At 52.9% G+C, this 13,176-nt stretch overlaps 1 protein-coding gene and 1 long non-coding RNA gene across 2 annotated transcripts; both read right to left on the minus strand.

Moving 5' to 3' along the window:
* Positions 1-1,466: 1,466 nt before the first annotated feature.
* Ucp2 (uncoupling protein 2) lies at positions 1,467-4,459 on the minus strand. Its single transcript, XM_059270548.1, has 6 exons — positions 4,298-4,459; positions 3,940-4,150; positions 2,964-3,158; positions 2,780-2,881; positions 2,253-2,433; positions 1,467-1,869 (listed from the first exon to the last, which is right to left on the minus strand). Exons 1-6 carry the CDS (start codon positions 4,421-4,423, stop codon positions 1,755-1,757), a joined length of 930 nt encoding a protein of 309 aa, XP_059126531.1. The 5' UTR covers positions 4,424-4,459; the 3' UTR covers positions 1,467-1,754.
* A 26-nt stretch (positions 4,460-4,485) lies between these two features.
* LOC131916910 (uncharacterized) lies at positions 4,486-8,003 on the minus strand. Its single transcript, XR_009380616.1, has 3 exons — positions 7,872-8,003; positions 6,936-7,097; positions 4,486-4,519 (listed from the first exon to the last, which is right to left on the minus strand). It is a non-coding gene; the product is annotated as an uncharacterized LOC131916910 (long non-coding RNA).
* Between the last annotated feature and the right edge of the window lie 5,173 nt (positions 8,004-13,176).

Here is a 13,176-nt window from a genome sequence, read left to right on the forward strand (position 1 = left end):
TGCCTCCCCTTTCTCAGGTCATCTGATGGCATTCCCCATCATAATTCCAGCGGTCTCACATCCACACCCCATGTCTGAAGACACTGCTGGCAAAGGAACCAGCTGACATACTGCGTCCCCCACTTGCCCCGTCTGTTAGCGGTTGGTAGACACGCCTAGGGTAGTAACGGTTCCCCGACGGACTTAGAGTGGCCAGAACTCCGTTTGTTGTGTCCTTGTGTGGGGAAGCAAAGAGCACCAGGCTGCACTCCCGGCCCACCCCCACCCTGGCTGGATTTATCAGAAGCTGAGAACTGGGGCACTCTGGGGGACAGTCTAACAGCCTGGCCTGTTACCAAGCATGGGGAAGGTCTAGCCTTCTAGCTCTGATCCCGGCCTGCTAGGGTGGAGGGGCAGAAGCCGCAGCAGCTTTAGGCTAGGAGGACATCCTGTTGTCTGGGTCCGACTTCACAGCGGCCAGACTTAATTCCCCAAGGACCCTCGGCACTGTATGTCTTGTCTTGGCCCTCATCTGAGACAGGCATAAGATGGCTGAAACCTGTATAAGATGGGCCTTGGGGACTTAATGGGCCCAGACTTGTTCTGGGACCTCACAGTCCCTGCTCCTTGAAAAGTAGCCCTGCCTCACTCTCCTGCCTGAGGACAGCTGGAAAGAGGACAAACTGACATCCCCGGACAACTAAGCCTTGGCTGGTTGCCAACCTTGGGAGAGGGTAAGACTTCCAAGAGAAGTCAGGTATGGTGGCTGTAATCCCAGCTCTTGGGAAGCTGAGGCAGAATTGTCATGAGTTCAAGACCACCCTGGACTATATATACAATGAGTTCCAGACCAGCCTGGGCTACAGTGTGAGACCCTGTCTCAAACATCAGAACAGAACAAAATCCCTACAGGCTGATGTTTGCCAGGGGGCCTGAGCCCAATCCTTCAATGGGTCAGGCCTGCCTTGCCCCCCTGGTTCAGAGCATGCCTCAGGGTGTGATTATTGTTAGGGACAACCTCACTTGCCCTCAGGTCTATGACGTGGGGAGGTGGGTTGCTATGTGTGAAATAGAGTAAATCAATCCCCAAAGAATGGAAGGTTCTGGAGTTTCTCTACATCTCCCAACAGGCTGATGTGGAGGGACACAGGTACTTTCACTGTGTGGATCAACAGGCCTGGCCAGTGTGGGTGGGACGGCAGTTCTAGAGCGCCAGGCGCTGAGTGACAGCTTACAGGGCCCACGAGGGCAGGGCGGGCAAAGGCTCTGCTGTCTCCCTGGGCTGTTCCACTGTTACCTCAGCCTAGGCTGCATCTGGAGGAATGGACTAGATGACCCCCACGAGCCCCTCCCCCGATGCCGGAGGTGGAATGTGGGTCACATCCCTTTTCAAAGTCACTGGAAGGTTCCTCCCCTGCCTGCCAAGGGGCTGAAGAGGCCCATTGGCCCACGACCTCTATACACGGCTTATGAGAGATAGAAGACACCACGGTTGAGCTTGCTTTATGGGCGAAGGCTGGCTGAGCTGGGCTGGGGATAAAGACAGGGATCTGGGTTTAACTGTTAAAATGACTAAGGGCTTGGGGTCTTGGCTGGTGTCAGGCATTCCCACTGTGGGGCCATCAGCACTGAGGCACAGGGAGATGAGGTGGGAAGGGAAGGGAGGTGAGGGGAACGAAGGACCGGGAAGCGGTGTGGGGCTGGGCGGAGGATGAAGGAAAAGGCGGGGCAGGGCAGGGCAGGGAAGCGGGGTCCATGTCAGCAGCAGGCGGTGCTCAAAAGGGCGCCTCCCGGGACTCGTAGGCAGCCATCAGGGCCCTTTTGAGCTGCTCATAGGTCACAAACATCACTACGTTCCAGGACCCCAAGCGGAGGAAGGAAGGCATGAACCTAGAGAGAGAAAACACAAGTCATGGAGGTACCTCCACCCTCTGCTTCTACCACTGGGCCTAGCCATCCATTCCACCCATGGACTCTCTCAAAGGAGACGGAGAGGATCTGGTGAAGAGCCCCACAGCTCTGTGCCCAAGAGCAAGAATCCCGAGTACTCAGCTCACTAGCTCTGCTGTGCTGGGGGCAGAACCCAGCGCCTGCTAGGCAAGCACTCCACCACTGAGCCACCCTCCCCCCAGCCCGAATCCCCATTCTGACCTCTGAAAAACAGAGGTGACAGCAACTGTGGGGTGTGTGACATGTGGCTGCATCTCACTTCCAGGGGGTTCTCTCCCTTCTGTAAGGCCTGGAGTTGGGTATGGGGGGGATCAGAGGCTCACCCCTTGTAGAAGGCTCGGGGCCCCTCCTTCCGGAGCATGGTAAGGGCACAGTGGCCTGCGCTGTGGTACTGGCCCAAGGCAGAGTTCATGTATCTCGTCTTGACCACATCGACAGGGGAGGCGATGACCGTGGTGCAGAAGCCCGCCCCGAAGGCGGAAGTGAAGTGGCAAGGGAGGTCATCTGCCACAAAACAGCGGGAAAGACTGTTAGCTCTCCCAGCCCTCACCCATCACTGCAGAGGGAAAGGCTGTTAGCTCTCCCAGCCCTCATCCATCACTGCAGAGGGAAAGAGTTTTAAGGAGAGAGCTTTTAAAGACACAGATAGCAGCTGGGATCTCTTAGGAGGACTTAAAAGATTCTTTTGGCCAATCTAGCCTGTTTTTCTTTGTGCAAAGTGGGGTCTTCATCCCCACTTTGAATGCTGAATTTGAATGGTAAGAAATATAAACTCTATAAGCAAAAGGCTAAGAAGATGAAAAGACGTGGTCTCCAGGGAACTAGATAGTTCTTATTGACCCTAACATACCTGTCATGAGGTTGGCCTTCAGGAGAGTATCCTTGATGAGGTCATAGGTCACCAGCTCAGCACAGTTGACAATGGCATTACGGGCGACATTGGGAGAGGTCCCTGTAGAGGGAGGAGAGCTTTTGTGAGCCCAGGGTATGGGAGAGGGGAGGGGAGGGCAGGGAAGCCAACACCCAGCACACACCTTTCCAGAGGCCCCGGATCCCTTCCTCTCGTGCGATGGTCTTGTAGGCTTCCACAGTGCTCTGGTATCTCCGACCACTGCCAGCCCGGGCCTGAGCCTGGAAGCGGACCTTTACCACATCTGTAGGCTGGGCCACAGCGACAGCCAGAGCACCTGTGGTGCTACCTGCCAGGAGACGGCTCCCGATGCCTGCATCTGTGGGCGCACAGGGGGTCAGTGGCCAGCTGGGTTCACACTCACGTACACACTCTTGCCCGACCGCCATGCCACTAGACCACTCTGGCTCTACGAAGCCCTCACAGGGGTATAACAAGGAGCAACAAAAATCGGAGGCAGTCCTTTCTCAAATGTGTTTGTTTAAGCTACTTGGCAGCCTCGGAAAATCAGACAGTCCCATTTAACAAATGTGAAACCCACGACCAAGAGAAGTGACTTCTCCTAGCAGAACCAGACTTGAGAGGCAGGCTCTCAGCCGAGCTCTGCCTCTCCTACGGTGTGATCCCGGGGAAAGGCATCCTGGTCTTCGGTGCCCAGTTTCCTGACCTTAGGAAGGTATGGTGATACATCCTTGTGATGCCAGCACTTGGGAGGCTGAGGCAGTGAACTCACGGCCATGTGAACTCCAGGCCAGCCAGGGCGGTATAGTGAGACCCTGTCTCAACTCCCTCCCCTCCAAGGAGGGCATATTTAGGAGATGAAAGAATGCTGTCGAGCCAGAGGGTGTGGTTGCCGTCTCTCCATTGTGCCCTTGGCCCAGTCCCTCCCCCATTTCAAGCCTCAGTTTCTCTATCTGTGACCCAGGACTATCATGGGCTCATACCCTGCTCAGAGCTGAGACGCTCTGGTGCTCAGATAACAAGGAACCGGGGTCACTTCCACCCCTCCGATCCTCCCAGGGGTCTCGGGAAGCCTAAAGGAGCCATTCAGCTACACAGACTAAGGCCACTCATCCGCTGTGTCCTGGCTGCACACTCACGCTCCGAGCCCTTGGTGTAGAACTGCTTGACAGAGTCGTAGAGGCCAATGCGGACAGAGGCAAAGCTCATCTGGCGCTGCAGGCCGGCGACCAGCCCGTTGTAGAGGCTGCGTGGGCCCTCGGTGCGCACCATGGTCAGGATGGTACCCAGCACGCCGCGGTACTGGGCGTTGGCTGCGGTGCGCACTAGCCCTTGACTTTCTCCTTGGATCTGAAAGGCCAAGGAGATGGAGTGGCTGTGGGCGCAGGCAGATGGTTCTGCCATCTCCTGCCAGCTCTAGGCTCCTCATCACCCCCGAGGAGGCTGACCCGGGGAGGGAGCAGATTAGGGAGCACAGGAGCCTCCTGCCACCCTCACCTGCAGCCGGACTTTGGCAGTGTCTAGAGGAAAGGTGATGAGATCCGCAATGCAGGCAGCTGTCCCAGCTCCCAGGAACTTCACGGTGGCTGTTGGGGGCACATCTGTGGCCTTGAAACCAACCATGATTCTGATTTCCTTCTGCCTCCCAGAAGATGGAGAAAAACTGGAGAAGTGGGAGCCTTCAATCAGCAAGACGAGACAGAGGAACTCTGCCGGAATCTAAGCCAAAAGAAGAGAAGAAGCCCTTCAGTCACAGCATCCCCTGGCCTCGCTCCCTGCTCACCACTACCTACCCCTGCCTAAAGGCACCACGGAGGTCTCAGGGGTTCCAGGAGGGAAACCCTAGGAGAGCTCTAAGAGTCGTCAAGTGGGGTCTGGGAAGCGATTCCTGCCAAGGAGCCGAGATTCTGTGAAGGGCTTCCTCTCATTTAGTGCAGGGACTATGGCTTCCGGGTCATCCCGAGACTGCCTCACAGCCACCGACCGGCTCCCGATCTGCTGACACAGACTGCAAAGAGCAGGGCCACATTCCTGTTCTGTGGGTCTATCCCCAGGGCTGACAGAAGTGAGGGAAAGCTCTGCCAGCGCAGGACCTGGCAAGCCAAACCCCACAGGCTTTTGTTCTGGGTTCCTAGGCAGGGGAGGTTCGGGCTGGTATGTAATTACTGAAAGAAGGAAGACATGCTAATTCCATCCTTGCTGGCCCCCACAGCTCAGGCCCTCTGCCTCCCCAGGTGCAGGTTCACAGAGGGGCACTGTCCACCCTCTCCAGGCTGGCAGGCACAGGGCAAGGCCAGGAGACCCGGGGCAGCCAGGAGGCCTGTTTGTTTTCCCCCAGTGCAGGGAAATTCTCAGTTCTCGGTGGTGGGATGGGAGGTGCAGGTCACAGCCACACAGAGGACATAGATACAGGAAACCAGACGCTCCATTTTGTTCTGAGAGTTGGAACACCACCCTCCTCACTCACTGCCCCAGGAGGAAGTGAGCCCAGCCCCCAGTGGGGGAGGGTGACCTGCTTCTTCGTCCCTGCTTTCACTTCTCTGATTTCATTGGAGCTACTGCTCGGAGGCCAGCTTGATTGGCTGCCTGTGTTGCCAGGGCTCAGGAGGAGAGCCCCGGCTGGAGGAGGGAGGATGTGGTGGTAGTCACCTGTGAACACAGACAACCATGGAAACACAACAGCTTGGGACAAACAGGGCCATCAGAGTGACTCCCCAGAACAACGGATTCAAGAGCACCTCTGGGGCAAAGCCAGATTCACGTGCCTTTGAGTCTTGGCCCCTGGGGCTCAGCGAGACAGGAATCAAATGGCAAATTGTAAGGGTGGAGGTGCTTCTCGACTCCCCAGGGGGGACACCTCCTTCTCCTCGGCTGTGCTCCACACTTTGACTCCACAGCTCCTACAGGCACAGAACCCTGAGAAATCCTGAGAGCAGTCAGGGAGGCAGCTGCCCTCCCTGGTAGACGAGCGAGCGCTCAGAACCTCCTTGGTAGACGAGCAAGCACTCAGAACCATGTCTGCAGGCCCCAAAGCTGCTCCGTTTGTTCTGAACTGTAGTGCCTCTCTCCTCTCCTTCTGTTTTCTCAGTCCCAGGCTCTGGTAGGACCCTTCACAACGGAAACCCTTTCACGCCCATTAAACAGTTCTGAGAAGCTTTGAACAGACCTCTTCTAAGCATCAGTGACATGAGGCATGAGCCCATTGCATTTCGGCCTGACCTCGAGCTAAGGGGAGCGTGGTGTGAAACCCAGAAAGATGAAGTCTCAGTTGCTGTCCAAACCGAAAACATGTGGCTCAGCCGCCATTGTGAATGCTGCTTAGGGGTTTCCAAAGGTCAGGCCCTTGAGGGTTGGGTATAGAGGCAAAGATCACCTGTACTAAAGCTCCTACTACAAGTAAAACCCAGGCCTAGAGAGTTAACCGTGCTAGGCATGGTGGTGCATACCATTAGTTCCTGGCCTTGGGAAGCAGGCAGATCTCTGAGTTCAAGGCCAGTCTGGGCTACATAGGCCAACCAAAGACGTGTGATGAGACCCTGACCACACCCCAAAAAAACAAAACAAAAAAACCTGTTTTATAGGACCAGACAAGTAACCACTGTAGGTAGTAAAAAACACCCAATTTCTAATCTCACAGGGACGGTCCAAGTTAGAAGGGGAAGTTCAAACCAGCAAGATGGGTAAAGCTGCTTGCCACTGAGTCCGAGGAACTGAGTCTGATCCCTGGCACTCATGTGGTAGAAGCTATCTTCTGTCTTCTGTCCTCCATCAGCATGTCCTGGCACCCACGTGCCCTCACACACACACACACACACACACACACACACACACACACACGAAGACAAAACACAAACAAATACACAACCAAATGCCAATAAGCTCCTGCCCCCTCTGCAGCTGACTGCCAGGGCGACCCAGAACCAGTTCCGTCCCACTTGGGTTAGGCTCTGCCTTTAGACACCGCAGTCCGCCATCTTTAAGGGCCAGAAGCTGACGAGGATGACGAAAGTGCTCACTGAACTGTGAAGAGCCACTTGCTAGGGTGGAGGAGGGTATTGCTTGATGGTCCTGCTGACTGCAGCCCCAGACCCCAGGCCCCAGAGAGGACAGTGGGCATCCTTAGCCTGGCTCTTACCTGGTGCGGAGCTTTGAGGTCTCACACTGAGGCCTCCAGGATCAAGCTTCTCTAAAGGTGTCCCGTTCTTCAAAGCTGCCAGTGGCTATCATGGCCTGATCCCCGCGGTTTTCCATAGAAAGTGGCTGGGAGACGGAACTCTTAAAGATCATACTATGTGTCCTGTGGGTGAGAGGAAAGAAGCCACGTTTAGAAAGGGATGTCCTCTTTGCAGGACCACAGCCTACAAAGGACGTGTCACCTGCCACACAAGCCCTTTCAGACAGTTTCGCTAGGAGGGACCCAAGGCCCGATTTGCTCAGGGCAGCCAGGATCTAGTTAAGTGCACCCTGGGGCAGAGCGGGGTGGACTCAGGAGTCTTTCCTCCCACACTCTGGGTGATTTCCAAACTTCTTTCCCCACAGTTGTGTAGATAGGCAGCCTCGCTGTGCTGGGAAACAGTCACTGGACTGTTGAATCCAGTGTCTCTTTGTGTGCGGTCATGATAAGGCAGGCTCAGTCCCTCGGTGTCCCTACTCCCACCTCTGGCCTCGGGCAGATTGGAGAGTCTGACAGTGGCCAATTAATCTCCAAGCCTCCTCCAGGCACAAACAACCCCAGAAACAAGAACAGGCTTTAGGGCACATGGCCCAGAGAAGCCTGGTGACAATCGGTCTGGTCTTCGCTGACGTGGAAGGTGTGTGTCGTTCCCCCTCCACGCTCCACGCCAAAAGGCAGGTTGTGTGCACCGGGCCCTAGGGGAAGGAGTGGATGGATAAAGGCTAACCTACAACCCAAGGGACGCCAGAGACAAAGAACAAAGAGACAGTAGGAGGGAAGAGACAGAAAGGAACGAGAGAGGGCAGGCTAGGACTCCAGGGAGGGAAATCAAAGGGCAAAGAGAGATGGAGTGGGAAGGCACAGGTGAGGCCGGCGCAGGGCTGGGGCCACGCTCACCGGACCGCAGGAGAACACGGGAGTGGGGGCGGCTGTGTCCGACGGCGGGCGAGTGACGGCTGCCCAGGGAGCGCTCGATCCGAAGGCACTGCGGGCGGGGCTGACTGTGGCTGCGAACCCACGGCTGCAGAACTTAAGTCTCGCGGGCGTGGTCGGGGCGTGGTGTGGCCGGGGCGGAGCCAGGGTGGCCCACTCTCCGGGGTGAGGGGGAGTTTCCATCTATGGTTGTCTGGGCGTCTAGTGTCACCCCTGCTTCCGCGAGGGCAGATAGCCGTGTGGGTCCCCCGGTCTCCCCAGAGGGTCCCGGCCTCTGGTCCCCAGGCCTCCACTCTCATTGTGAGGACAGCCAGACTGACTGGTTCGCGACCCCCACGCCCTGCAAGCCACCTGCGGACGGGGCGGAGCGCGGGCTCCAGGGACCGGAACCAACCCGGGCGCGGCGGTAGGGTGAGGCTGGCGTTCCCGCCTTCCGCCGCTCCCGTCTGGTCCCTGGAGACCCGGGCACCTAACGGTTGGGGTGGGGTGAGTGCACCCGGCTTCACCTCCTCCTCTCTGCACCGACCGCAGCCAGGCGGGCGCCTCGCAAGCGAGAGGGCAGAGCCCCGCCTGCTGCATTCCTAGCCCGGGGATGACAGACTCAGCAGGTGGACCGGACCTCAGCTAGATAATGTCCCCGTAGGGGTGACAGCCACGAAAACAACACTCGAGCCCTGTGTCCGGGACTAACGTGCATTGTGAGAGGAGGAAGCAGGTCTCGATTGGTCTTTGGACTGTGTTCCTGCTTTGGTACTCTCCGGCTTTCTTCTTTTGTTTTGATTCGTGTCTGCCCCAGAGACTCGCTTTAAAGAAGTTAGCTCAGGGCGTGGAACTCTTTTTGCTTGCCTAGGAGTTAGGCGCCCTAAGAACAGGAAGCGGGAACCAAGGGCCCGAATATACTGTAATAGAGGCTCAAGTTGGTTTGGGCTGCTATGGAAAGTGCAGTGGGAGGAGGGGGTTGAGTGAACCCGTGTAGAAAGCAATTATTCGCCAGGTAGGCGAGGACACCTCATACAACCCGTCCAAACTGTCTTAACCTTTATTTTCCAGAGCAGGAAACTGTACCAGGTGCCCAGACCTTAGCACAGCTGACTCCATGATGGAAGTGCCATTCAGGCTGTAAAACTCAGAACGAGCTGAGCACCCAGACAGCACCACCAGCCAAAATGGAAATAAAGACCTAATCCATCAAAGTCCACAGTTCTTCGAAGTCTCTAAATAGACTAACCTTGTTTCTCGGCTTCTGTCGTTCTGTTTCTGGTTGTTTTTGTTAACTGAAGTATGTCGACTCCAAACCGGTTTTGTGCTTAAAAGCTCACCCAGAGAAAGGTTCAGTGCTACACTGGGATAGTTACCCAGTGTAGCTGGCTAATAAAGGCTTTCTATTGGCAGTCTTCTCCGGTGGATACCCCACAACAAAACCAAATCCAAAGAGATGAAATCCCTTGCCTAATGGCACACAGTGGCACACTCTGGCTTAAACTCTGGCCACTTGGAAACCAGGTAGATAATGTTCTGTCCATCCAAAGCAGAAACAAGGATACAGAAGGTAAGGCAGAAAACGATTTCCCTCACTGTGGCTGGAGTCACTTGGCTGGTCAACTTTTGCTCTGGATTCTGACTCTGGCAGTGGTGAAGGAACCGCCAGGGTTCTTGGCGAATTTGTGGTGGAGAGGGAGATCCAGATGGATCCAAAAGCCTGAATACCAAGGTATTGTTCTGGTAGTTAAAAAATAAAGATTTTTTATTTATAATATTTAAGAATATATATATATATTTAAAATGACATAAAGTTGCAAAAACAAACAAACAAAAAATCCATTGAAACCATGCCTCAGTATGTAGCCCTGGCTGGCCCTTAATTTATGATCTTGTGCCTCAGCCTCCCAAATGCTGCTACCACATCTTGTTTAAAGTTGAATTAAATATTTTTTTCCTTTTCTTAAGACAGGGTCTTGCTGTGTAGCCCTAACTGGCCTGGTACTGGCCGTGTAGTCCAGGTTGGCCATAAACTTGAGGCAAACATGTTGCCTCAGCTTCCCCAATGCTGGGATTATAGGTATATGCCTCCTGTCTGGCAAAAGTTGGTTTATTTAAAAACTACTAGCTGGGCAGTGGTGGACACACACCTTTAATTCCAGCACTTGGAGGCAGAGGCAGACAGATCTCTGAATACGAGGCCAGCCCGGTCTACAGAGTGAGTTCTAGGACTATACAGAGAAACCTTGTCTTGAAAAAAATAACAAAATATGGTAAATAATGATGCTGATCTTAAAATACTAGTCTGCTACTTGCTGAAGTTTTCAACCTTTGGGCAATAAAATAAACATAACTCCAACTTCCGGGTGTGATTCCTACATAATGACACACAGAGGCATCCTGTTCAGATGGGCTAGATTCATTGGTGAAAGGAGCCATGGAAACAAACTGTGAGCAATTTGTTTTTATTTTTGGTGGTGTACAAGACGTAACTTTTTAATTTTTAAAAATTACGCTTATGTGTTGTAGGGTGCACAGGCCATGGTATGCATGTCAAAGTCGAAGCTAGTGGTAAGTGCGTTTACCTGCTAATCTGTCTTATCAGCTCCAATATGTAATTTTATTTAGATCTCTACTGCAGGTCACAGGGTCTAAATCAAGGAAGCCTCCACAGTATAGGAGACTCGGAAAACACTGAGTTGTTCTCACTTGGGAAGCTATATTTGTATTATGACATGGACATAGAATTCTGCTTCTCAAAATCTCTTTGTACTCCATACTTGTCCTTTACCAGCATTTTGAAACTTCCTGAGTTCTTTGTTTAGGAAGCTGTTCAGATCCTAAATGAGAGTTTGACATTGTTGATGAGAGATTTCCTGTCAAAGAGTTGAGCCAAACAGCAAAGCAGCTTCTGGGGATTCACACTTTTGGTAAAGCATTTGGGAGGCTGAGGCAGGAAGGGTATATAAAAGCTCAGTCTCTCTCTGTCTACTATCTATCTATCTATCTATCTATCTATCTATCTATCTATCTATCTATCTATCATTATCTATCATCTATCTATATCATCTATCATCTACTGTCTATCTGTCTACCTATCTATCATCTATCTATGATCTATCTACATCTCTCCTTCCTTGACGCCATGGGCTTCTGCATCACCACAGGCCTCCAAAACACCTGGGCCAAGTGAGTGAATGGAGAACTGTGAAACACTTCCTTATAAAGTTGATTTATTTCAGGAATTTGGGATAGTGATGGAAAGATGACTGATAACATTAATTGTTAAGGAAATCCAAACCAAAACCATGATGAGGTGCTACCTCATACTTATTAAGATGGCTACTATTTTGAACCCCAGAAAGTAATAAGCACTGATTAGGATATGAAAAAATGGAGCCCTTGTGAGAGGGTAGGAGACAGTCCACGGGGACGCTGTCTCCATCTTTTAAATTTTTTCCCCCCGTTTTTGAGACAGGCTTTCACTGTGTAACCCTGGCTGGCCTGGAGCTTGATATGTAGACCAGGTGGCCTCAGACTCGAAGATCTACCCGCCTCTGCCTCCCGAGAGTACTAAGGCACGTGCCACCATGTTCGTCTTGGTTTTTGAGACTGGGGCTCACTGATTTGACTAGCCTGTCTGGCCAGTGAAGCCCAGCATCCTCCTGTGTCTGCCTCCTCAGCATTGAGATTATACAATTGTGGGAGTGCAGGGGATTCGAACTCAGGTCTCCATGCTTTGGCCACAGAGCACTTTACTGACTGAGCCAGCTCCCCGTCAGCCCATGCGTTCTTTTATGTGGCCCAGGTTGACTGGACCTGGGAAGCCGAGGCTGTAACCAGTGTGGTTCTCTTCTGATGGCTGAAGCTGCTGGGTGCGGCATTCGGCCACTTGGTCAGTAGCTGCCAGGCCTTCACCTATGTTGGCTGTAGCGGTAACGGCCTTGGAGCAAACCCTGTGTCTTCCCAAAGCAGGCGAGATCAGAGCCCAGGTAGAATTGCTACTGCTGTCCCCCAGTCTGGTAGACATGTGAGCCATGTTGCTGCTACTCCTGAAGTTAAGCAGGTGGTAGTGGTGTGTGTAGGTGTGTGTGTGTGTGGGGGGGGGGTGGCAACACACAACTGCTTTGACCCATCCATTTTTGTGGAGACTGTAGGAGCTGTCAGCTGCACAGCTGCTGCTCCCAGGACTCCCCCAGATGTTGTCATGGCAGCCTTGGCTACGTTTAAGATCTCACAGCTACCCAGGAAGACCTTGACCCACCCTCAAATGCCCAGTGGTTTACATACACAATAGATCCTGGCTTCGTGTGTGTGTGTGTGTGTGTGTGTGTGTGTGTGTGTGTGTGTGTGCCTGGATGTGTGGATGTGCATGGGTGGGGTAGGTAGGGTGGGTGGGTGGGGTGGTAATAAGCTATAAAAGGAGAAAGGGGACCATGACAGGAGAGACAGTTTTAAGGAGGGGATGTGGGGGGGATAAGGGAACAAGGTGACAGGGTGGTGGTATAGGGACTACTGACGGGCCTGAGCAGAGTGTAGGGAAGACAGAGAGAAGAGCAGGGGAGGAAGATCAACCAAACCGAGTGATTAAGAAAAACGCCAAAATGCCTGGGTGTGGTGGTGCATGCCCTTAGTCCCAGTGCTCGGGAGTCAGAGGCAGGTAGATCTCTGTGAGTTCAAGGTCAGCCTGCTCTACAGAGTGAGGGCAGGGCTGTTATACAGAGAAATCCTGTCTTAAAAAAACCAAACCCCTGAAAAAGAACAAAGAAAAATGCCAAAATGAAGGCCTTTAATTCCAGTGCTCGGAGGGCAGAGGCAGGAGGATGGATCTCCGTGAGTTCAAGACCAGCTTGGTCTATATAACAAGAGACACAGTCTCAAAACAAACAAACAAACAAACAAACACACGGAAAGGAAAGGAAAGGAAAGGAAAGAAAAATGCCAACGTTTCAATGTTAATTTAAAAATACATTTTTACTCATAAGATTTCCATGGTGATTATCATCTATGGTGTCACCTCTGTCATTGAATCTAGGTTCAAACTAGTTTAGTTCTGCTGGATACACTAGAAGAATTTGAGGAAAAGCTGATTTCCTTTTTTTTTAAGGTTTTATTGATTTTGTTTTTTGTTTTTGTTTTTGTTTTTGTTTTTTCGAGACAGGGTTTCTCTGTGTAGCTTTGCGCCTTTCCTGGAACTCGCTTTGGAGACCAGGCTGGCCTCGAACTCACAGAGATCCGCCTGGCTCTGCCTCCCGAGTGCTGGGATTAAAGGCGTGCGCCGCCACCGCCC

The sequence above is a fragment of the Peromyscus eremicus genome, chromosome 1 (genome assembly GCF_949786415.1).
Source record: "Peromyscus eremicus chromosome 1, PerEre_H2_v1, whole genome shotgun sequence".
Lineage (NCBI taxonomy): Eukaryota > Metazoa > Chordata > Mammalia > Rodentia > Cricetidae > Peromyscus > Peromyscus eremicus.